Source organism: Gymnoscopelus braueri (genome assembly GCF_963280865.1).
Source record: "Gymnoscopelus braueri genome assembly, chromosome: 6".
Lineage (NCBI taxonomy): Eukaryota > Metazoa > Chordata > Actinopteri > Myctophiformes > Myctophidae > Gymnoscopelus > Gymnoscopelus braueri.
In genome coordinates, this window is record NC_137607.1 from 42,626,791 (window position 1) to 42,651,848 (window position 25,058).

Genomic DNA, 25,058 nt, shown 5'->3' on the forward strand with positions numbered 1-25,058 from the left:
CTTTTCAGGTGCCCACTCGTCCAGGTGCCCAGTCATCTAGAAAATATGGTGCCCACTGCCCAGATGTCTCTTGTGCCCACCTGTCTTGTTTGTTTGTTTTTTCACAGAAAAACAAGCCCAAAGTCGCTTATAATTAGCAGACGTGGCAACGCTGTTCCTCCTCGACATTCGATTGAGCGTGACTTGCTTGCAAAAGTTTTTTTTTTTTTTACTGTGTAGTCCTGACGCATGCGCACATCATTAGCCTTCTAACCACAGCCAGAAGAACAAATCCGGTCGGTCGCATCCAAACATGATACAATGTAACCATTTAATTGACACTATGTTGTCACGGAACGGCTGTCATTAATTGTGACCGCGTGTTTAGAACGGAATGCAGTCGACTGTTCGCAAACAGTCGTCAAAAGCCGTCATCTGTGTGCGCTGTCGTGGCACTTAGATAAGTTTATTATAGTTCAGCAGCAGATGTCACATTAGAGATTCTTCCTCGACCCACAAAGAAAGAAAACCAGCGACCTATATATCTAAGATACCAGGTGAGAGAGCTATTGATACCAGTGGTGGGAAAAGTACTCTCATGTTTTACTTGAGTAAAAGTATCAATACTGCAATGTAGAAATACTCTGGTACAAGTAAAAGTCTGGAATTCAACATTGACCAAAAGTACCAAAATATTGGTATCAAAATGTACCAAAAGTACTCATGCAGCAGAATGTCCCATTTCACAAGTTTTCAAAGTATAAAATGAAAAAAAAAATCTTTTGAAAATAACAGATCTGTGAGCTTGTAGATAGAAATATATATAGCTGAATTGGTTAATGTACATGTTTTGCAATAATAATCCAAATCTACAAAGTAACTAAAGTTTTCATGTAATTGTAGTGGAGTAAAAGTACAATATTTTCCTCTGAGATGTAGTGGAGTTAGCCTTAGATCAAGACTATCGTAGATGTATTTAATCGAGTCTGACTTTTATTTCGTATCTACGAGAGCCTTAGCGACTACCCCCCCAGTTTGCCCTGAAATGTCACCAGTAAAGCCCGTATTTCTTACAAATGCAAAATATAAGGTGCTTACCCGCTTGCCCCAAATGTTAATTGTGTGTCCGGAGTATTTGTGCAATGTATTAGTCCATATTCTTCAATAATGAAGTGTTTTTATCCCGTCTGTGGCCGATTCTGTCGGAAGTTCCCAATGGCGGTAGTGGCTGGACGCATCCGGTGAAAGTCGGAATTATACGCAATGTAAACAGGAAGTAAACGAGAGGGAGGGGAACGGCGTTCGGCCACAGACGTGATTAAAACACTTCTTTATTGAAAAATATGGACTAATACATTGCACAAATACTTCGGACACCTAGTTAACATTTTGGACAAGTGGGCAAGCACTTTATATTTTGCATTTTTACATGTTCGGATAAATATTGGCTTTACCGGTGACATTCCAGGGCAAACTGGGGGGTGGTCGCTAAGACTCGTAGATGTAAACATGTCAAAATCAATAAAATACATCTACGAGTCTTGATCTAATGCTGTAGTGGAGTAGAAGTAAAAGTACAGAAAATTGGAAATACTCCAGCAAAGTAAAAAATACCTCAATAATGTACTTAAGTACAGTACTTGAGTAAATGTATTTAGTTACTTTTCCCTACTGATTGATACCAGGTTGGGAGCCCTTGTTTCTGGAAATTAAGATATGCAAGCAACACATAGACACTTACTTTTGTGCTGCAGATGCATTAGCTCCTCTCTAACCCTGGTTAATACATGTGTTACAATATAAATTGTCTTATAAATGAATGTCTTTCTTTCTCTGTGCTGATTCATTATGTATTCTGCACACACCAACTAAGCCATCAAGCCACGGGCCATTTAGCTTTACTTGTTTGCTCATGGTGAGACACAACCCAACATTTTACAGAATGATGCTGTAGCTGGATTCTATATGTGGCTGTATTGAGGGCACAGATCATTTCAAGGTGCCCCAATTTAATATGAATTAGGCCACTGACTGCACAGCCAGAGCCTATTTGTTACGATTTGTCATCTCTGGGAACCCCAATCTAAGAACATTTTTGTTAAGATTTGGTCAGACACGTTTCAGAATTCCTTTACTGTTTATGTACTCGGGTATGGAGATACCAGCGTAACTCTGACCAAAGTCAAAGTCATGGCCATTCTTGAAAATTCTGTAGTTGTATTTACTTGTATTAAGTAAATACAACATAAATCATTTTTCTAGGGACCCCTGGAACCCCCTCAAGGACCTCTAGGGGTCCCTGGACCCCCACATTGAGAACCACTGTCCTGAGGGGTGTTTGATGTGTACACACGTTTAGTTAAATACATGATGATGTGCACACAAGTACTTTGATCTTTAGACTGAAGAACTCTATGCCTTATCTTGATGGTCATAAGGCAATGAGGGCATATTATGGATGTCATTATATGTCCCCTATCTGTGGGGAAACGACAGGCCCAGTGTGTATGACATCTCTGTACACTCAGTCTCAGTGGCTACTTTACTACGTTCATTGATGCAAACAACCTATTCTAAACAGAGAGTGGTGTGGCTGCCACTCACTCACTTGACTATACAGCACTATAACGTATTGTATGCAGAAAGGGCCAAAAGGTGCTGCTACAGTTCCACCAACATCATCAGGCAGCCATAGCTGAGTGGTTAGTGACCCCTGGTTGTCCCAGGTACGATTTCAGGCCAGGCCAGCAATGTGTCGATGTGTGTCCCTGGGCAAGACTCGTAAGCCCTAATCTTAACCCGCCGCACAATGGCTGCTCACTGCTCCTAGTGATTTATAGAATGGGTAAATGCAGAGGACACATTTCACGTATGTGCAATATACAGTGACAAGTGGGGCCCAATTAAAAAAAAGAGGGGGGAAAAGTGAGCAGGTTGACCTAATCTAAGTTAGGTTGGCCTGATCTAAGACTAAGTGATTTTGGATGTGGTATGATTGTTAGGGGTGGTTCCAGCATCTCATAAAGAGCTACCCTCCTTTACACTGGCTCTCAACATGGGCCTGGGGACCCATAGGTGTCCTTGAGAGGGTTCCAGGGGGTACCCGTCCTTGAGAGGGTTCCAGGGGGTACCCACCCATAAAACAAACATGGGCAAATTCTCCTTCTATAGCACAGCCACCAAGGAATGGAATAGTCTAACCCCATCCCTCAAAAAATGCAGTTCGCTGGGCCCATTCAAAACAGCCCTAAAAACTCATCTTTCTGGAGGCCTAAAGAGGAGTTAGTACCAGTTTCCCTGTAGACAGACGACCCCCCCCCCCCTCCCCTTTTTTTGTAATTTTTATTTTTTCTAATGCTTTTTTTGTATATAATTTTTTATTTTCTCATGCCTTTTTTGTACATAGTGGTATATATTTTTTCCTCTGTATTCTTATGTTGATTTTTGAACTGTTTGGTTGCTACTATATATGTCTATGAAATTAATTCAAGGACCCCAACGGAAACAAGCCCGCAAGGACTTTTTTGGCCGGACCTTTTAGACAAAAGCATTATAAATGTAACTGTGTTGTTTTACATTCTTTTGCCTAATAAAAATTTCAATCAATCAATCAATCCAGCGGTTCCCCAGCTAAATGATTGAGAGTTACGACCCTTATGGGTAGATTACCATTGGATTTTACAGTGTTGATTGGGGTCCCAGAGATGAAGATGAATAAAAAGGACAAAGTGTGATTAAACAGGTTAATAATCACTGTGCTGTACAGTGTGTAGAGTTTACTGAGAATAAATCAAAGCAACGTCCAGTCACCCTCTTAATGACAGAGGTGACTGGATGGTGACACCTGCCTGATACTTATAGGTGTGCCTAATAAACTGGCCACCATATGTCCTTTTTCTGATCTCACATAGCCAGGTGAGGCCATCAGAGATCTATGCCTACTGATCCGTCTACTCTGGGTACATCTGAATTCAATATATGGGCTAGAATGGCCGCTTACAAACCTACGTCCAGTGCTTTGATGACAAATCATATCACCGTCCCAATATGAAGGACCAACCTGAAGACTTTCGATTGGTTCTTCAAGGCAGTTATTTAGTAAATTCCTGAATTGTTTCCACACAGCTTTAGCACCTACACTGAATTAAGATTAGAGTTGTTCCGATACCAGTATCGGAAAAGCTGCCGATACTGCCTAAAATGCTGGTATCGGCGATTATGCCAGTCTATGCCATTCCGATACCACATAATGTATCACATGATGAGATTTCATTTACAGTAATCAAGTATATTTTGAATGCTTAAAATGTTATACTCGTACTGTACTATTTACATTATTATTTTACTAACTTGCAGCTGCACTTTAACAACTATTAATGGGAATTTGTATTTATTCCTAGATCAAATCAACTTTTTTATTTCAAGGACCCCCATAACTCTGAGAAATGGAACCAAATGGACCCGTATTTGTACACTGTCAGAGTTACAGACCTGTAAGGGTCCATTTCGAACCCCCTCAAGGACCCCGGAGAGTCCCTGGACCCCACTTTGAGAACCGCTGTCCTCTTTTTAAATTACACACTGCTAATCGGATCGGTATTCGTTATCGACCGATACGCAAGTTATCAGTATCGGGAAGGAAAAAGTGGTATTGGACTATCGGTACATGCTTAATTAAGATGTCACCAGATGTATCATTAGGCAGAGATCTCTGATTGTCTGTCTATGCGAGACGTCATTTTGTACCAGCCTAACTGTTTGAGAACGAGCTCCAATTGACATCCTAGCAGGGCAATATTACTTGAATATTGCCGTGAAGGCATTTGGTACAGTTTGTTGCTCAAGGGCACTTTGACTGCATACCTATGTAGTTGTTGATGTACAATTCATTAGTTTTATGGGGTTGAACCTGTGATGTCACATAATATAGGATAGTCAGTCACATTTCTTCTAACTAAAAGCTCATCATGCTGTCCCTGTACTGATGGGCCTTTGAAAATGACACAGACCAGACTTTATCGATTCTCTTGAGGAACCTGAATTTTCATAGCAGAGGAATAGAGAAAACTCTGTATTGTTATATAACAGTGGTTCTCAAAGTGGGGTTCGGGAATCCCCACGGGTTCCTTGACGGGGTTCCAGCAGAATTAGATAATATATTATATTATCTATTTTACATTCTATGTTCTATTATGGTGTCCCCTGGCACAAAATATTGGCGTCCATGGCCAAATACAAATCAATGTTAGAGAACGACTGTTATAGAATGTCAGAAGGCAAGCAGGTCATTTATTTTGTATGTGAATGTGTTGTTACAGTGACTTTTTACAGTTCAGAGCCCACTGCAGCAAAGGTGACTGGATTTGAAAAGAAGACATCTTAAAACACAGAGCGATGCCTCGCTGTCTCTGACCACCGCACAAAATGGAATCAGAATTGTGCCCCTCTGATGAACCAATCCCAATTGCCGGGGCCAGCCCACAAAATACAGAACCTCCAATCCCACGTGGAGGGGGCAACACGCAAAATGCAGAACCTCTGCCCGGCTCTGAAGCGGAGGACCTGGACTCCTTCAATCTGATCGAGCCTCCTCCGCTGGACTGGAGGTCCGATACGTCGAGCGAGGCCGGTTCCCTGGGGGCCAGCGATGACCCCAGCCTCCCTCCTTCTGTGGGCGAGGCAGCGGGTCTGGGTGACATCATGGCCCCCCAGACTCCGGATGCGAGTGACCACGCCGCTTCACCTGTAGACGGGCAGCCGGAGCTGGCGGGCGAGGAGAAGACGGTAGGCCTGACACAATTATTACATCCTTTGCTGTCGGGCGGAAAACTCTTATCGCCATATTTTAACTTTGTGTTTTTTTTGTCGCCCTACTTGATCATACTACAGCATCACACAAAAACATCAAAAGTAGTAGATCCTTAAGCTCGAAACGCGGTGCAAAGCGACACGTTTTGAGCTTGTAGATCTGCTACTTTTGCAATTTTTTTATTTGAATCCTGAAAATCCTGTCCACCCGACAAAGACCTGATTGCAATTATTTGAGATAATATTTTGCATAATGGTCAGATTTTTTTACATTCACCTGTATAAACAAATCTGTTGAAAAATGTTAATGCATTTTAAAGGTTGGGTAAGTTTTTGTTTTGTTTTGTTAAAATAAGTGTTATATTGCTCTATATAAGAGGCGAACGGAAATATAACATTTATTCAAGTGTCACAAGTAAACTATCATGATGGTGACAACCCGCAGGAGGACGAGACGGCAGGGCTGGGTGAGATGGCTTCCACTCCGGATGTGAGCGACCCTCCTACTGCTTCGCCCATAGACGGGCAACTGGAGCTGGCGGGCGAAGAGAAGACGCTGCCAGTCCAGCTGGAGGAAAAAGATCTGGCAGTTGAAGATGAGAAGGCAGTGGAGCTAGAGAAGGGTGAAGGGGCTGAAGATGTTCTTCTCGACCACAAATGTACCGCATGTTATTTAGACAAATGCTAGGTTCATTGATTACTTGGTATCCTGTAGTTTTCAATTGTAGCGAAAGGTATTTAGATAGATGCTTGCTAGGTTCATTGTTTACCTGGTATCTTAGTTTCCTTGAGGCACCACACACTCTCTGCACTCTATTTATGTGATTATTCACCATATTTATTGACTAGAGTTCAGAGCTTACTCTGCTTATTCTGACCTTGTGCTTGTAAGTCGCTCTGGATAAGAGCGTCTGCCTAAATGCCTAAATTGTAAATTGTAAATTGAAGATGAAGAGGCTTCGGCTGTTGGGGTCGAGAGGCAAACTGTCGAGGAGGAGGAGGTCGTGGTCATGAACAAGAGGCCGGACGACGAAGACCACACCCGCATTCACGCCCTCCTGAACCGCCTCCAGCTGATGGGAGAAGAGGAGGACCCTTACCCTGAAACCCTGAAACCCTTTCCCCACCCCCACCACCATAGCCCTACAGAGCTGGACCGCACAGCAGACATCAGCGCTTTGCACGAAGAACCACCTACCGAAACCACAGGCCTGCTCTTCTCCGAGAGCCACCAGAGAGATGTCCTAGGTAGGGGCCAGGCCTGCAACAATCGATTTATCTTCCTAGTGATTATTCAATCGATTACTATTTCAGTTAATCGAATAATTTGACTATTAAAAAAATATATGTATACATCAACAAATCGAAATATAATTGACTTTTTATAATTGACTAAATCATTTTATTAACCACTTACGTGCTATGTAATACTTAGTCGTGCAACAGTATCGCACAAAAATAGCCGATCTACAAGCTCTCAACGCACGGGTTGTGAGCTTGTATATGTAGATCAGATATGTTTGCCATATATATATATATATATATATATATATATATATATATATATATATATATATATATATATATATATATATATATATATTATTTTTTTTAAAGTTAAATTGAAAATCGATTACTTTGATTCGAATGGATTATCCATTTTTGATAATCAATTAAATCATTAGTTTGATTAACTTCACCCTTCCTCCTAGGACTGTTGGAGTGCACGGAAATCGGACCTCCTCCGCGGCATCGATCCAAGCCCCAGGGCTCCTACCAGCGCGTCCCCACAGGTAGGGTTGGGTTAGCCTGGCATGGCCAGACTAATATGACTGCGTAGATATTAGTCTGGAACTTAGGTGTGGCAGATTAATTTCCAAGGGGCGATTACAAACAGATTCAAATGTCACAGCAAAACATTTCCCACTTTGAATATGACTCTGGGAATGAGCGAAATGTAATTCAAACCGAGAAGTGCTAGACCAATCTGCCCTGGGCATTTTCTTTTAGCTGTGGCAGATTGGTCTGGTTTCCACGGTAGGGTTGGGTGACGAAGTTATGTTACAAGTAGGAACCCAATTCCAAATTGCCAGGTACCCATAAAAATTAAGGAATCGGAATGGATAAAATCCTAAATCATTTAACCCATTAAGACCTGATGCCGATTCTACGAATGCCTTCTAAATCTGTAGTTCTCATACTCACACTCTCACACTCAAAAATAGCATATATACAAGCTCACAGTGCGTCACTTCGTCACTTCGTACATCTGCTATTTTTGAATAGCCAACGCTAAAATCTAAAATGACACAGATGCTTTCCGAGATGTCTTAATGGGTTAAGGGTCCAGTAGGTTTCCTAACACAGTATTTTCAGGAGAAAACGTTTCAGCATTGGCTATATCTTGGGTTATATACACAGTTTGTTGTAATAGTAAATACTATTTACTTCAGTTAATGCTTCAAATAACGGAAGATATTTTTTAAATGTAATTTGACCTATTTTTTTATACCATTATGGAACCATCGATAAGCAGAATCGGAATCAATGAAATCCTAACGATAACCATCCCAACCCACAGGGGATGTGGACGCGGTGGTGTCTGTGTCCTACAACCAGGAGGATGCCCAGAGGTTCTGGGGTTGTCATACTGGTAACGGCCAGCAGCAGGAGCCGCTGCGGTCCCGGGATGATTCGATAGATTCTCTTACTGAGGAAGACGAGTACCCCGAACCTGTGTGGATGAAGAGGGGCGAGGAGCCTCCGCGAGAGGAAGAGGAAGCCGCCCGAGAGGGCGATCAGGTGGGTTGGATTGACGAGTAATCTATGATGTGCAGTAAACGTGAAGCCATGAATTTAATAATCGATCAACAGAATCTTTATCATTTAAACATTTTATAATCAAATATGTGTCATGTTAACAACATTTCTAATGCTGTGTCTTTAAAAACATCACCAAAATGTTAATGCTCATCTCTGTTCTATATAAAGTTGAAGGTGACTACTGGATATGAAGCAATTTTATGTGTGAGCATGGTCTAAAAATAGTGCATTGATTCATTAAAGGTAGGGTAAGTAATATTTTTTGATATTTTCTTTTTTTTGTTAAAAGGTTAAAGTACTATATTCTGATAGTAATCATTGCTACAGAGCGTTTGTTTGGTCACAGGGGTCTCTCCAGCTCTTTAGTAAACAGAATATAAATACATTTTCAGGTAGGTGACAACATTTAAGCCAATCAGGAGAGAGCACTGAAAATGCATTTTCTGTTTATTAAAGAGCTGGAGAGACATGGGAGACTCATTTTACTGAACAATCACTCTATAGCAATGAGTACTATCAGAATATAGAGCTATTTAACACTTATTTTAACAAAAGTAAATCACTTACCCTACCTTTTTTAAATAATAAAAAATAAATACAAATTATGAAAATAATCGTTAGTGAGTCATCCTTGTTGTCTTCTAATGTCACAAATAAGTAAAGGCAGGAAGTCACTTTACATGCAGAAGTACTGTATGTGTAATGTTAAAGCCTAATTTATGCTCCGTCGTTCGATGGTGTCGCACGCCTAGAACGGCAGAGAATTGCAGATTTACAAGCTCACAACGTGTCGTGAATTGTCACGCTGTGAGCAACACTGTAACGCAACAAAGTATGAATCGGGCTCAACAGTAGCACAAAGATGATGCTTAAAGGACATGGAACACAATTAGGCTTCAGGTGCTTCCGTTCATCAGTACTTCTGCATTCAAGTAGTTTCTTAGTAGCTTTATCTATTTTGGTCTTTTTAAGTAAAGTTGGGGAGCAGGCTTTGACTTCCTCTTTTTGGAGGCAGTATACATTTCTAAAGGTAGATTACGGGTTTATGTATTTTTATTTTCTGTGTTTATGGTCACAGGACTTTTTCTTCTTGACAGTTATTGGAACAGCATAGTTTTGACGCTCCTTGTTCTTGTGTGTTTTTGGTACATTATCACACATTAATTTTGATTTCATTGCAGAGTGCTGATGACCACCCAGCCTATAAAGATGGTAAGAGTCAATTCAGTGCACATTTAATTTGGCTGTCATAATACAGTGGTTAAATGCATACACCTGACATTTTGCATTGTAAATATTTACAGTGTGTTTGTTGACATTGTCTCTCCCAGTGCCTGGTCCTTGTGACCCAGACGACCTGTTGGACGGGGTTGTATTCGGTGCCAAGTACCTGGGTTCCACTCAGCTGAAGTCGGAGAAGAACCCGTCCACCAACGCACGTATGGCCCAGGCTCAGGAAGCCGTGGACAGGATAAAGGTGTGGCCCGCCTCCACCTGATGCTGTGCAACCCTGATGCTCTTTGTTTGTTTCCCTGCTGAGCTTAACTCACCTTTGATTGTCTTTGTTTCTGTCGTAGCACTTTCAGATTTTCACCCATTCATTGATTCTACCAATGCCTTTTAAACCAGTAGTTCTTTCAACATTTTTCAAAAATAGTAGATGTACAAGCTCGCAGCTGTGAGCTTCTATATCTACCTATGTTTTAATAGCCAACGCTAAAATCTAAAATGACACGTTTTTAATGGGTTAAGATGTAGATATAGAGAGATAGAGAGATGGATGGCTGGATGGAAGGAGAGCGAGATAAATGTAGAAATGAGGGATGGATGGATGGAAGGAGAGCGAGATAAATGTAGAAATGAGGGATGGATGGATGGAAGGAGAGCGAGATAAATGTAGAAATGAGAGAGAGAGCAATTGGAATAATTGATTTATGATTTATTTAATTATGTAATGTATAGTAAAATGATGATTACTAGTAGTAAGTTGTCTTGTGTGCAGGCTCCAGAGGGTGAGACTCAACCAGAGACGGAGGTGGATTTGTTCATCTCTACACAGCGTATCAAAGTCCTCACCGCTGACACACAGGTAAGAACCATCAAGCCTGATACATACCGAAAATAGCCGACCTACAAGCTCACAACGTGTCGCAGAGAGACCGTAGAGAGTGTGTGAGAGAGAGAGCGTGAGTGAGTCAGTCTGAACTAACCGGTAATTTTATCTGACGTACAACAACCACATTCCGTAATTCTGCTCTCAGGTATTGGCCACAATAGTAGATAATACTGTATAATAGTAGGTATCTCAGATAATTGCGATCAGGCGATTATGTCATAGTTGTGACAGCCTGGCCTAAACATAGGGTGTCCATGCCTTTCTTAACATTCACCGCCAAAGTTTATTCATAATAAAATCACCCACTGCCAGGGTTTTTAATATTTTTTTTATAGAAACAATGTGAATTATTTGTCCGTTTATTTTTTAACATTGAAGTTTTTTTTTGTTTTTTTTAATTCGTTAGGGTTAGAGTTATACATTTATACTCAAAAATTAGAGAAACATTTTAGGAATTCAAAAACAAAATAAAAAATAATAATTAAAAGGGGAGAATTCTCCCCTTTGGCGGTAAACACCATTGACTGAAAAGGGGAGAATTCTCCCCTTTGGCGGTGAGTGTGTTAAACTCACTTTGGGTTCAAGTTACTTTCTTGTATCTGGTATTATTTTGCAACAATCAGTGGTGCATGACTTGTAGGGTTACAGCGGTCATCTGCTGTTTTCCAGGATGACATAACCTCTTTGTTTACAGCTTCTGTGTAATTTATACACCTGCCCTTCACTTCCAATGCTGTACCACCTACTGTATGTGTTTTACATAGAACAGATATGATACTTCCCACACTTAATTCTCTGTTTACTCTCTTCTAGTGAAAATAGTGTTCAAGTTATTTTCTCAAATGTTAGTCCAATCACCATGAATGACTGCCAAAGTTATTAAAACTGTCTTAAAGCCCCATGCGACACATAACTCATTTGCTCACAGCACCACAAGGTTTTCGGCTTCTTTCACTCAAAAAGCAAGTATATTTATAGAAATGTGGAAGTATTAGTTCTCTACTCTTGCCACAATCATGGATTGAGTAAACCTTGTTGACTGAGATTGTGTGTTTTTAATGTGGACAGGGTGGTGATGGAAATGTTTTATAGGACATTTTTCTAATCACTGCTCACTCTCTGCAAAATGTTCATGTATGTTGCATGTGGTCCACACGACTATATCTATAGGCCAATCATAGAATGATAACAGTACCCGCTCTAACAAGAGGAATTTGTCATTCTTTAGGACCGATGTTTTAGGTTATCTAGGTTAAAGAGCCACAGATGCAAAAATCTCATCTTAATACAACTTACATCTACCTTGCTAAATTTGCACAGTACTTAATTTTGCACAAGGCTGACTTAGATTAAAGTTGTGCAATTACTGAGTTTATTTATTCATGTAATTCCTACCTCCATATCACTATGTTGTCTTATCACTGTATTTGATCAATTTATTATTGTTATTGTGCTGCACTGTGTCTTGTCATGTGTGACTTATACTTAATAGTTTTAAGAAAGTTGACAATGTTTCATAAAACTATTTTCAGAAAACTGTAACACCATCTTCTTTCCAAAAGTTCAATATTGTTCTGTATCCTCCTCTGTCGTATTTGAACCATGGTACAGTACATACCAGAGTCCTGACTGCATGGCCAATTAAACACTGGATTTTGGTTCTAGTATAAAACAAACAAATTATCCGAATGTACTGTGACAAACAATAGGCCAATCCAAAGATGCTATAACGAACATGCAAAGTTATGCACAAAACAAATAACAGATGTATTCTCTTTTTATACATTTACAAACATTTTGGTAAATTGGAAAAGAAAGTGACATTTCACATAGTGAAATTCATTTTTTAAAAACCGCTTAAACCCTACAGTATATACTTCATACGTAATTCAAATAGAGAAAATTGCCAATCTATAAGCTCTGAACTTATCTTGTGTGCAGTCACACCTAGCTCTGTGTCCAATTGGTTTGACTCAGGCCAGCTGGGACTGCAATCCCCATCCCACACAAGGCCTCAGCCCTGGGTCATTTCTGAGAAGTATTTAAGTATTTGGACAAAAACAGGCTGAATTCCGGGTTCTAACCACTTCAAGGATGGACATGCAGCCTCAGTGGACTCCCATGGCGCTTTCCCAGGTAATTTATAAACTCCTAATGTGTTATGAAAGGCACTGATTTGATTTCTATCCAGGGGTCATCAATGTGTCCAGTACAGTTATTATCCCAAATATTGAAATCCCAAACATGGAATAGACTTGGGCGGGCCATGCTGCATTGATGCTTGTTTACAGCCAGTATACAGAGGCTGACTTGCCAGTCTCCAGGTTTTCTTCAGAATCGGTTGTCGTTGTACACAGATTTAACTAAATGCAGTTTACTAAATGTGTGTGTATACACACTATGGCACATTAGGAGTCCACTGGTGCAGTGGTTCTCAAAGTGGGATCCAGGAACCCCCAGGGGTCCTTGAGGGGGTTCCGGCGGACCCCAAAAAAAATAGATAATCTATATTAAAATAGGTTCAACCACTTTACCCTACGATGTACAAGCTCTTGTAGATCTATTTTAAAAAAAAACTTGATGAAAAAAGAGATTAAATATTTTTTAAACATTTTAACAACACAAATCTTGCAAGGGGGAACCTGGCTCAAAATGTTTTCATATGGGGGTCCATGGCCAAATACATATTCATTTGGGGGTCCTTGACATGAAAATGTTTGCGAACCACTGCACCAATGTACATTTAGGGCTAGGTGTATCCTGGTAATAATTGTAAATGTTCATCACCAGCTGGCAATGCGATGATCCCGTTTCTTTTCCTCATGTTGGACCGTCAGTCAAAGTGTTGTAAGTAAGTTCTATTCAGTCATAGCCTGGTTAGAGCCATTTTCTCTTTTCATTTTTACATCCTAGACTAGTTGTAGTAGTGAGACTATAGTTCCATGTCCTGTGAATGCATGTCTCCACCTAGTGGTGGTTGTATGTATAACCTATTGGGCAGGTTGACTTTGACCCTCTGAGGTTGCTGTAGCTGTCAGTGTGTTCTGTACAGCAGTTTGAGCTCACGATGTGAAGTAAAGCAAGTTATTAGTTCGTTTCTACAGAGCATAGGGAAAATATGCCTGTAAGTATGAACACACACGTGTCGTATGTTAAGCATGTCAAGTATAACGGCTGTTATGGCTCGTTGTTTGTTAGCGATGCTAATTTAGGTTAGCGTGTTGATTGTTATTTCCCTTATGTGTTAGCATCGAGCTAACAGGCTGGGCTGAGCTTTTGTTACTGTAGTGGATTGAAGATGATTTTGCAGCTGTAAATATGAATTGTCGTGTTTTTAGCTTTACAGTGCTCACATGTTTGGAGACAAGTAACAAATAAATATCCTGAACCTAGAACTTTTATTCTATTTTCAAAAGATTTGTATGCATTTGTAAACTTGTAAAATAAAGAGTACTTTGTACTTTGGTACTTTCAGTACATTTTGATACCAATACTTTTGTACTTTTACCCAAGTACATTTTTAATTCCAGACTTAACTACTTACTTGTAACAGAGTATTTCTACATGGCAGTATTGATACTTTTGCAAGAAGTAAAAAATGTGAGTACTTTTTCCACCACTGTCCGTGACCTCACCCCTGACTGTCGTTCTTGTGAATCCTAGTCTTCAGAAGACAACTGGAGGCTGAACCACCTGAGTGGGGATCTGTTCTGTTGTCCAGAGGATGAGTCTCTAGCCCACTGCATCAGTGAGGACTGCCGCATGGGCGCAGGCGTCGCCGTGCTGTTCAAGAAGAAGTTTGGTGGCGTGGACGAGCTGAAGGAACAGAGTGAGTCACTCCTTGATAAAACATTCAAAGGGGTTTGCTATTGAGGTATTGTTTTATTCCACACACAGTAGTTTTCTTTTGCCTCAATCGTGGTTGATCGATGGTATTGGCAATCTGCAAGTTCACATGTAACATGATGAAGGGCTATTTTTTGACGAATGTTCACTCAAGGGTTTAACCCATTTGGACCTGTTACACCTATACATTGTTTATACCTTTCAAGCTGGAACGCCTCTGTGTCATTTTAGTTGTTGCTATAAATCGCAGCATAAACCTCTTATCTCCATATTCTAACTTTTTAACTAAGTAGAAGATCCACAAACGTGAAACGCGGCGTGAAGCAACGCATTTTGAGCTTGTAGATCTGCTACTTTTGATACATTTAAATTCAAATCTGAAAAGTAACAGTTTTGGACATGAGGTTTCCACCTGACAGAGATGATACATAGCCACATTATTATTATTATTTTTTTTAGAATAGTGATTAATCCTTATATAGACTAGAGTACTTAGTTGACCTGGCCAGGATCCCCCCCCCCCCAAGGTCTATACTAGGCCACCTCCTATTTTGCACTGCCTGTTTAAAAGCCCACCATGCGACGCTTTCTGAGTGTGGCAATTTTCGGTCGAAGAGATTTGGTGTGTAGAGGGAATAAAGGAAGGGGGCAAAGGACAGACCCCTGGGGAGGCCCGCTCAATGAAGTATATAGGGTTTAAGTGGTTAATCTAGTGCCACCCTTTGGCAAACAAGGTGGTAGAACAGCTGCTAGTGGGGATTCTAGACACTTACTCTTGTTTTTGAATAAGCCTGTTGGGAACCCTGATAACGTTCGTTGTGTTCACGTATTGTCTTTTCACCCACACAGAAAAGATCTCTGGACAATGTGCTGTACTGAGAAGAGATGGACGTTTTGTCTACTATCTGGTAAAGATTGAATTCTCAAATGGTGTAATTACAGTGGTTGGTATATACAGATCATTCAGATCATAGGTTTCTCTCTCTCCATCTACGGTATAGACAGTTTTAGAATTCTGTATTTAATGTAATCTAACAACTAAGATCTTCTCTTCCTTGGCATCAGGTCTTTTGAAATGGGGGTCTGCAGCAATCATTTTCTATTTATCCATGTACTGTCTGTCTGTATGAATGCACATGTTTGTTGTATGTACTGTATGTATTTCATTAATATTATTGTATTCCAACTGTTTTGCAGATCACAAAGAAAAAGTACTGCCACAAACCCACGTATGACAGCCTCAGACAGAGCCTGGAGGGCATGAAGTCTCACTGTATAAAGAACGGCGTATCCAAAATATCAATGCCAAGGTTTGTACAATTTATGACAGCAGCGCATTGACAAACCAAGTCCATGAGAGAACCTCAAAATGTACAGCAGAGATTTGAGTTCCAGGCACTATCTTAGCATGATTAGTATTAATTTTGTTTTTGTCTCTCTCTCTGATCTGATAGAATTGGTTGCGGCCTTGATCGCCTGAAATGGGATAGAGTGTGTGAGATATTGAAAGATGTTTTCGAACACACCGATATCAATATCACAGTCTACACCCTCCCCGAGACCACAGTGAAGAAGGACCAACCGCCCAGCTGATTTATTGAAATTTCGTTTGACTTTTATTTAATTCCCAATCCACCTTGTACTGTAGTCCCTTGTTGGTGCTGGTTGGTTTGTTAAGGAGGGTGTGGACGGGCACATGAAGTCACCAGCTGCTTCTTTTCTCCTAACGGTGAGGAGTTTCACCAGGAGGACGTAACGCATGTATGCTGTTCTTCCCAGTTCCACACCCCACTGAACAGTCACTCTGACCAACCTGTACTTGTTACTAGTGCACTAGTGCAGCGAGATCACTATCCCCGCCCGGCTTCCATCCTGTGATCCAGTTGTGTTCATTGGGACGCCCCGGGCCTATCGGGAACTTAACCCATTAAGACCTGAGGCTGATTCTGCAAATGCCTTTTAAATCAGTGGTTCTCAAGCTTTTTTGTGCCAAAGTCTTAATTATTTAAAGAAAACCACTTTCAAGATTTTTCCGAAAATGTAAAAAAATAGCAGATGTACAAGCTCGCAGCTGAGAGTTTGTATATTTTCTATTTTTGAGAACCACTGTTCTAAACCACTGTTCCAAATCTAAACTTGTAATCAAAAAATATCACTCTGTGCATGGTAATGTGATACATGATCTTGGGAGTTTGCCAAAATGTTTGTAAATAAATACTGTAATAATAAATACAAATGCATGCATTGCTTTATTGAATGTTTGTAGATGGTGTACATATTGTCCTATCTTTTCTCAGTGACTTTGATTAGCTGTACTTGATTTGCTGATATATCCAGTTTGTCACAATCCTTAACTTCCTAAAGCCTATATACTTCCAACCGTTTACGGTTCAAGTAGTTTAAACATCACTCGTTTTTAAAGAGTCAATGAGGATGGATGGAACATAAACGCTCAGTAGACTGACTCCGGACCTGCCAAGGAGGCAGCCTGTTATTTTGCTCTGGTACTCGTGTTTGGTTCAAATAATGACAGGAGGATACAGAGGGGAACAAACAAACTAAAGAGTACATTGAACTTTTGGCAAGATTATGTTAACATTTTTAGCCTTGCAATGCGTCTCTAAGGATGTTGATGTTTCTGCCATCCTTCCAACGCCTAATCTAAGTCCTAAACCCTAATCTGTGCACAGCTGCACTTTTATCTGAGAAAGACTAAAATCAAAATATTTAACTCAATGGATTCAAATGAACTTAATATGAATCCATACATTTATATCAGTTTTGCTAAAATGAAAGTTACCTTTATCTGTAACATTCAGTGTCCATTGCAGTGTACATGTCCATGAGTTGAATGTAAACAAAATTCGACAGCTTGTGATAGTTGAAAATGTTAACTTCATATAAATTATATATATGCTGCACTTGGCTGCATTTCTTCTCATGCTGGTACAAATCCTGACTTCTTTGTTAGGAATCGAATTGACAGACCCTAACCGCAACCATCTCTAACCTAAACACAACCATTTGATTGGTTTGGGGCACTGGGGGTGGTACACAGCTTGGGACTAAAAGTGCTGCCTGAGAGGTAAGGAAGTACCTTAAAGAAGGCTGGGTGCACCGGTCCTCTTGTGTGTCTAGCAGTGAATCTACTGTATTGAATGGACAGTGGGTGCAATGTGTTATGTACAACCTCCAGAACTTATTGGGTAAAAAAACACTTATTGTGTTGTGTAGAAGGTTACCCGTCCTCTGTTGCTTACCGTTGTTCTGTCATGAGCTCCTCATGTGTCTGGTCTCCCCCCAGGAGGCAATGATGGACCATTCTCTCCAGATGATCTCCTACATCGCCGACATTGGCAGCATCCTGGTGCTGATGGCCCGCAGGAAACAGCCTGGCCGTAAGGGACAAGAAGCTGAACCGGCTTCCAACTCCTCTTCGTCCTCCTCTGCGCCGCAAAAGAAATACTGCATGATCTGCCACGTCTTTTCCTCGGAGGATGTGAGTAGGGGTGCAACAGTTGATCAAACTAATCGAGTTTAACGTTGTGACCTTGGCTATTTTTGCAGGACACCATTGTACGACAAAGTACGAAGTAGGGCTTAAAGGAGTTGTTCACCCAAAAAAACATTTATTTTCTATCATTTACACACTCCATGAAGCCTTGAATTCATGGAGATTGTTTTGTTTTTGTCACATTCGTGAGCCAATAATTCAATGACCACTGACCAGGTCATCAGTAGGAAACTCAATTGAGACTTTGCCGGTCATCAAATTATTGGTTTAGGAATGCGACAAAAAAAATAAGAAATGGCTTCATGAGGTGTGTAATTGATAGAAAATAAGTCCTTTAAGTGGATAATCAGACAAATTGTCGATTATAAAAAATCGATTTGAATATTTTGTTGATAAATAAATGCATTTAAAAATGAAAACCCAGAAAAATAATTGATAGAATAATCGCTAAGAAAATAATCAATAGTTGCGGCCCTAGACAGAGAAGGCCTCAGTTTACTTCAAGAGGCAGTCCAGATCAGATGCCAGCTCCTACATACCTTTGTGCCCTCAGGCTCAAGTATCATACTATTCTAGTCTGTAGTATTCTATTCTATTTTAATTCATGAAGTAGTATTCTATTTTACTTTTTTGTTTAGGGCTTTTTTTGCCTTTATTTGATAGTCCACAGTGTGGAGAGACAGGAAACGGGGAGAGAGGGTCGGGGAGTGACAGGCAGCAATGGTCCGCCACGCTCGGGATTCAAATCTGGGACTCGCTGTCAGGCATGTATGTGGTATGGACCTTAACCCAGTGGTTCTCAATCTGTGGGTCGGGAGGGTCCCCACATGATTCCCCCAGATGACAGTGAAGTGACAACTTAAGGACTTTTAAGACCTTTTTAATACCTCAACAAAAGAAGAAAAAAAAAAGAAAAAAGACCATTATTGCATCAAAAGTAGTCAACAAACTTCTATAAAAACTGTTCTAATATTGGCCAAATTGTCAAATAATATAAGAAAGAGAAAACCGATTGGAAAATAGCCGATCCACATGCTCACAACACCTCGCAAAGCGAGGCGTCTTGAGCTTGTAGATCTGCTATTTTCACAATATTTATCTATGGAACCGAGTCAAACAAAACGTAATGCCTTAACTCCTACTATTCCAAGTGCTTGTCAGGGTGGTGGGTCCCCAGTTCAAATATGATTATTTTGGGGAGTCGCGGCCTGAAAACCACTGCCTTAACCAACCAACCAACCAACCATCTCCTCTCCTCTCCTCCTCAGGCCCAGGTCATAGCCCAGGCTATAGGCCAGGCGTTTGGTGTCGCCTATCAGCAGTTCCTCCAAACCAACGGCATCAAGCCCAGTCAGCTGAGGCCTGGAGAGTACAGTGACTTCCTGGGAAGCCAGGAGCTCTACAACGGAGATCTGGTCCACTTCTCTGACTCGCAGAACATCAGAGATGTAAGCTGTAGACACACAGCAGAACCCTACTCTACCTGTTTGTTTAACTCAGAGAGGATAGTGAAACTAACACTGAGGAGTTTGTTGTAGATATCGTCGTTGCAATTTCTGACATTGTTATAGACTTCTCTAAAGTCAGTCGGCTGTTGTACATTAAATCTAAGTGATTGTTGTTTATTTTTGGTTAATATCATTTTTAATATTTTTTTTGTGCAGTGAAATACAAGAATTGAAGCTTTGCGATGCCTTGTAAGCTTGTACTGTACATCTGATATTCTCATTATAACTGATATTTTTAAAAACTAGTTTGAAGAATGTCTAAGATGTCTACATTTTAATACAGCAATGCACTGATATTAAAAAGAAAATGTACTTTGTAATTTCGGCTTTAGAATACTTTAAAAGCACATGTACTTTTGAATAATTAACTATTTTTAGAAGCAAGTATTCCAGTACTTTAACTCGAGCACAAATGTTCATTTGTAGTTGAGTGATATTTCACTAGGAGTATCTATACTTTGACTCAAGTACTGGCCTACTGGGGTTGAATACTTTGTGTGTGTGTGTGTGTGTGTGTGTGTGTGTGTGTGTGTGTGTGTGTGTGTGTGTGTGTGTGTGTGTGTGCACCCAGGTGATCATCACCAAGGCAGCGGGGGAGATCTTGGGCGTAGCGGTGGTGGAGTCAGGGTGGGGTTCCATCCTCCCCACGGTGGTGGTGGCCAACATGCTCCACGGAGGCCCCGCCGAGCGCTGTGGAGACCTCAGCATCGGAGACCGCATCATGTCTGTCAACGGCACCAGTCTGGTGGGCCTGCCCATCACCACCTGCCACAGCATCATCAGGGTGAGGGGGAGGGGCCATGGGCCAGTGGTTCTTAACCCATTAAGACCTGAAGCCGCTTCTAAACATTTTCTAAATCCTAACAGTTTTTCGGAAAAAAATATAAAAAAATCATTTTCACGATTTTTCAAAAATAGCAGATCTACAAGCTCATAGCGCGGCACTCGGTGCCGCGCTATGAGCTTGTATATCTGCTATTTTTGAATAGCCAAAGAAATCTAAAGTGACAGAGATGCGTTCCAGGTCTTACCTTTTCATTTCAAGCACCTCAATATCTGTCAGAGTGTACAAATGGAACCAAATGGACCCGGAGGAGTTACAGGCCTGTATGGGTCCTTTTAGAACCCTCTCAAGGAACCCTGAGGGTCCCCGGACCCCACTTTGAGAACCACTGCCAGAGGGAACTGGTGGTTCTCAAACATTTTCATGTCAAGGACCCCCAAAATGATATGTATTTTTTGGCCACAGACCCCCATTTGAAAATATTTAGTCCCAGGGACCAAGATTTGTGTAAGCTTATTTCAAATTTTCCAAGATCTTTAAAAAAATAGCAAGCTAAAATCTACAAGCTTGTGACGGGACAAATTACTAGGCCCTGGCATGTATTATCATTATTTACTTAATTTTGATGGGATAGTAGTACTAGAGAGACAGGAAAAAAATATTTTATCCAGCTGATTTTAGATGCATCTCTTTAGTTCAGTCATTTTACCTGAGCATTTTTCCGTGTTGAAAGTCAGTTTGCATAATATAATAATGTACTTGTACTATTAAGTAGTGCCTCATGACAGTACGTGTCATTTAAGTTTCTGGGTTGTCACAGTTATAATCTAAACTCTAAGTGTTCCAGTTATTTTTGTTTCCATAACAGGACTTGAAAGGCGAAACCATTGTGAAGATCAGCATTGTCCACTGTCCTCCTGTTACCATGGCAATTATCAAGAGACCAGACCCCAAATACCAGCTGGGTTTCAGTGTGGAAGACGGCATTGTACGTCACTGTTCATATTGTTGTCAACTTTAATCAGAGTTTAATTTACATAAAACGAATTTTGCTAACACTCACTTCATCCCACTAAATGTAACTATCTATGAAAGGAAAGTTACTCATTCATATGACTAATATGGGGCCAAAGTAAAAGATCTACAAGCTTTGTGAGCCCTGCAGCATTTGTTCTGGAGTGGTACTTCTGTGGTTTTGTTTCCAACTGACCATAGACGTAACTAAAATGGATGTTATGCATGTCTGACTTTTAACAAATTCCTCTCCTTTCCTACCAATCAGATCTGTAGCCTGATGCGGGGAGGGATAGCGGAGAGAGGGGGCATCCGTGTGGGACACCGCATCATCGAAATCAACGGGCAGAGTGTTGTAGCCACGCCTCACGAGAAGATCATTCACATTCTGACCAATGCCATTGGGGAGGTGAGATTGGATTCTAGCTATATTAACCAGTTTAGACGAGGGCTGCAACTATTGATTGTTTTCTTAGCAACTCAATTAGAATTGTTTTATTAAATGAATAATCGAGAAACGTGTTTTGGACTTTGAAATATATCAATGAATCAACACGATTTTTTAAAATTTATTTATTTGTATATAATCGACTAATGGATTAGTCTGATTAACCACTTAAGCCAATGGACCCTTCGCTAAGCCCCACCCACTCCACTCTGTGACTGGTGGTGCGAAGTTAGTCACACCCAGGCCTGGCAGCGCCTGGCAAACTTCGCTTCTCACCCATTGACTTGCATGTTAAATGATGGCTTTTCCCCTTAAAAATAATCGATCATTTCAGGAGCAAGAGCTTCAAAATCTCTTCTAAATCTAGTCAACAAGGCCTGCAGTAGGCTATGCACTGGACAAATGTGCATGACATTATTTCAATAAACTAAAAACATGGGAAATGTTAGAGGGAGTAATAGCCATGGATACACGACGGTCGACTGTCACGACCGTCATGGATGAACTTCAACCTGGTGTTTGCACTTTCTCCATTTATGGCCCGTACATCTACATAAACGTTCATATTTCAAATATAAAGTGCTTATCCCATGGCCATGGATGTTACATTTATGTACGGGCTCTCAGAAGTACCCGTATCATCCGTATTGTTCAATAAAAAGCATTTTAATCTGATCGGTGGCCATTTTCTCCATGCACTTTCAACTGAGCGACCCTATCGGTTTGTAGGTGTATTGCACTCTGATACATTATGAGAAAATGGGCACTGATCGGATTAAAATGCTTTTTATTTAACAATACAGAATATACGGGTACTTTTGAGAGTCCCGTGCATAATTTTAGCATCCGTTGCCATGGGGTCAGCACTTTATATTTGAAATCTGAACGTTTATATAGATGTACGGACCGTAAATGGAGAAAGTGCAAACACCAGGTTAAAGTTTATCCATGACTCTAACAGGAGTTTTCATGTACCACAGGGTAAGACTGCAGCAGGAGTAGACGAACAAATGAATTAATATACTTTAACGTGCGGAATCCGAAACAGGCAGCGCTGTGATTCTGAATTTTGTTACGATTGCGGTGATTAGTAGCCTATTATTGACACCACCTGGGCGAGTGAGTCGTGTCGTGTAACTTTCCTGACGTTAAGCTGTGTATGTGTTCAACACACCCGGACCCGGTCTAAGTGCAGATTTCAGCTTGGGAAAAGCAGCCTCCAACGGGTTTGGGTAGGTGGTTCATAGTCACCATTGCGTTATCGTGGTATTCCTATTCTTGCTATTATGTTGCAAATGATTGTGTGTGTGCGCCTGTGCGGGCGAAATAAATGGCAGGTGACGAAAGCTTGCCAGACCTATGCCAGGCTAACAACGGTTGCTAAGCTGGCATTGGACAATCGCTTTTGGGGTGGGGTTTAGCGAAGGGTCCATTCCTAATTTATACATTGTTTTGCAGAAATAGGGAAAATAGCAGATGTACAAGCTCACTTGTTGTTGCTTTATGTAACAGGAAAAAAAGTATTATTCCTCTCAAATCTGTATTTTTTTATTATCGAATATCTCTTTATAACCTATTAAATCGATTAATTCCATTAACCGTGGCACCCCTAGTGTTGAATATTGATTTAGACTCTCCCTTTGGACAGATTCACTTGAAGACCATGCCAGCCTCGACGTATCGCCTGCTAACTGGACAAGAACAGGCAGTGTTCCTCTGAGAGGCCAGGATGGAGGCACCATCCTCCTCGCCCGTTTGATCATGCAGGACACATTTTTTAGAAGCAAAATACTGTATTGTACTGTTGACGCTTTCACACCAACCTCAAGCACATTATGCAATTTATTGTATCGTTCCGTAGGCTGCTGTCATTTGTCATACTAGAATCAGAATAATCTTTAGTGTCACATCACAGTTTTACAGGTGTAAAGAAGTGATGATCAAGCAATATATTTTTGAATTTGTACAGTGCATTGGAGTGTTGCCAAAAATAGCGAAGCTGCAAGCTATTTTTGACAAAGAGATTTGGTGTAGAGGGAAATATTAGCCGATCTTGTATAGAGCCCAGGTAGACCGCAGTCAACTAAGAATATAGGGTTTAACTTGAAGTGGTTTGAAATGACCGGTCTAAAGATGGTTTTCAATTTGTATTTATCTTATATTTAACAAGACAGATGAAATACTAGCAGAGACACAAAAGTATTTTTTTGGACTACATTTTTACATTTCTAGGAAAGATTCAGTTTTGAGTCGTCACATGTCTTCCACCATGCTATTTCACCAGTGTGCCTGTGCAGAGTCATAAGAATCATCAGTCCATGTCCAAAGAAAGCGTTTTCTGAGCTGCCAGCGTCTTTCTGACATGCGTTTCTGTAGTAAATACGTGCTGAAGTGTTCCTCTACCTAGCGCCCCAAGCATCGCGCTTCCCACGCTCTCGGCATCCAGCATTTTTTTGCCAGAGTGCCCTGGGCGCTTCAAGCTGAAAATAGTTAATTTTTGAGAGGAGTGCCGGTCATTTGTGACCGGCACAATTGTGTCTGACAACGCGGTCATTTATGACCTGACGTCGAATCGTTACCACAACTATGAATATTCCATGTTTACCATTGTTTCAGCAAATGACTGGACGTTTGACCACAGCAACGGTTGATGGATTCGAACGTTGCGTGCATCAAAAAACGCTCTGGACATGATGTCCAAAGCGCTTATAAAACGCTCTCTGTGGACACGGCCCCTTATAGGCTTCCTGAGCAGAATCATAAGAATTGTTAACGATAGACAGTCCTTGTGATGTGATTATGGACTTCCACATACTGGCATTGAGCTGCAAGTGCATTTCAATTTATTGTATAAGTGTCTCTCAGTGGGACTGATTCCTCTTATGCTGTGGCTCTCAGAGTGGGGTCCAGGGATCCTCATGTTCTTGAGGGGCTTCCTAATGGACCCTTACAAGTCAGTACATCTGAGTGTACAAGTGGAACCAACTGGACCCGTTGTGTTCGCTCTCAGTTATGGGAAATTAAAAAGTTTGAGAACCACTGCTGTTATGAAATAGCATTTTATTACAATGCTTTTGGCATTGTATCATGCCCATTATTATCTTTTCTACTGCTTCTTAGCTCTGTGCCTGAAAGAAAGAAGGTGAATGCCTTATTTGATAGAAAGGTATATTTTTAAGAATTGTTTTGGATGTCCATTAAAATTATGTATATGATGG

At 40.8% G+C, this 25,058-nt stretch overlaps 2 protein-coding genes across 2 annotated transcripts; both read left to right on the forward strand.

Moving 5' to 3' along the window:
• The first annotated feature begins 256 nt into the window (after window positions 1-256).
• On the forward strand, window positions 257-25,058 carry LOC308087804 (amyloid-beta A4 precursor protein-binding family A member 3). The gene is made up of 15 exons (XM_080431977.1): window positions 257-536; window positions 5,298-5,763; window positions 6,233-6,410; window positions 6,736-7,035; window positions 7,500-7,580; window positions 8,369-8,589; window positions 9,792-9,822; window positions 9,942-10,087; window positions 10,613-10,699; window positions 17,877-18,071; window positions 19,355-19,534; window positions 20,166-20,378; window positions 21,247-21,366; window positions 21,661-21,801; window positions 23,489-25,058. Exons 2-15 carry the CDS (start codon window positions 5,404-5,406, stop codon window positions 23,558-23,560), a joined length of 2,325 nt encoding a protein of 774 aa, XP_080288103.1. The 5' UTR covers window positions 257-536; window positions 5,298-5,403; the 3' UTR covers window positions 23,561-25,058.
• On the forward strand, window positions 13,728-16,829 carry oard1 (O-acyl-ADP-ribose deacylase 1). The gene is made up of 5 exons (XM_080430195.1): window positions 13,728-13,850; window positions 14,390-14,555; window positions 15,422-15,480; window positions 15,770-15,882; window positions 16,027-16,829. Exons 1-5 carry the CDS (start codon window positions 13,845-13,847, stop codon window positions 16,163-16,165), a joined length of 483 nt encoding a protein of 160 aa, XP_080286321.1. The 5' UTR covers window positions 13,728-13,844; the 3' UTR covers window positions 16,166-16,829.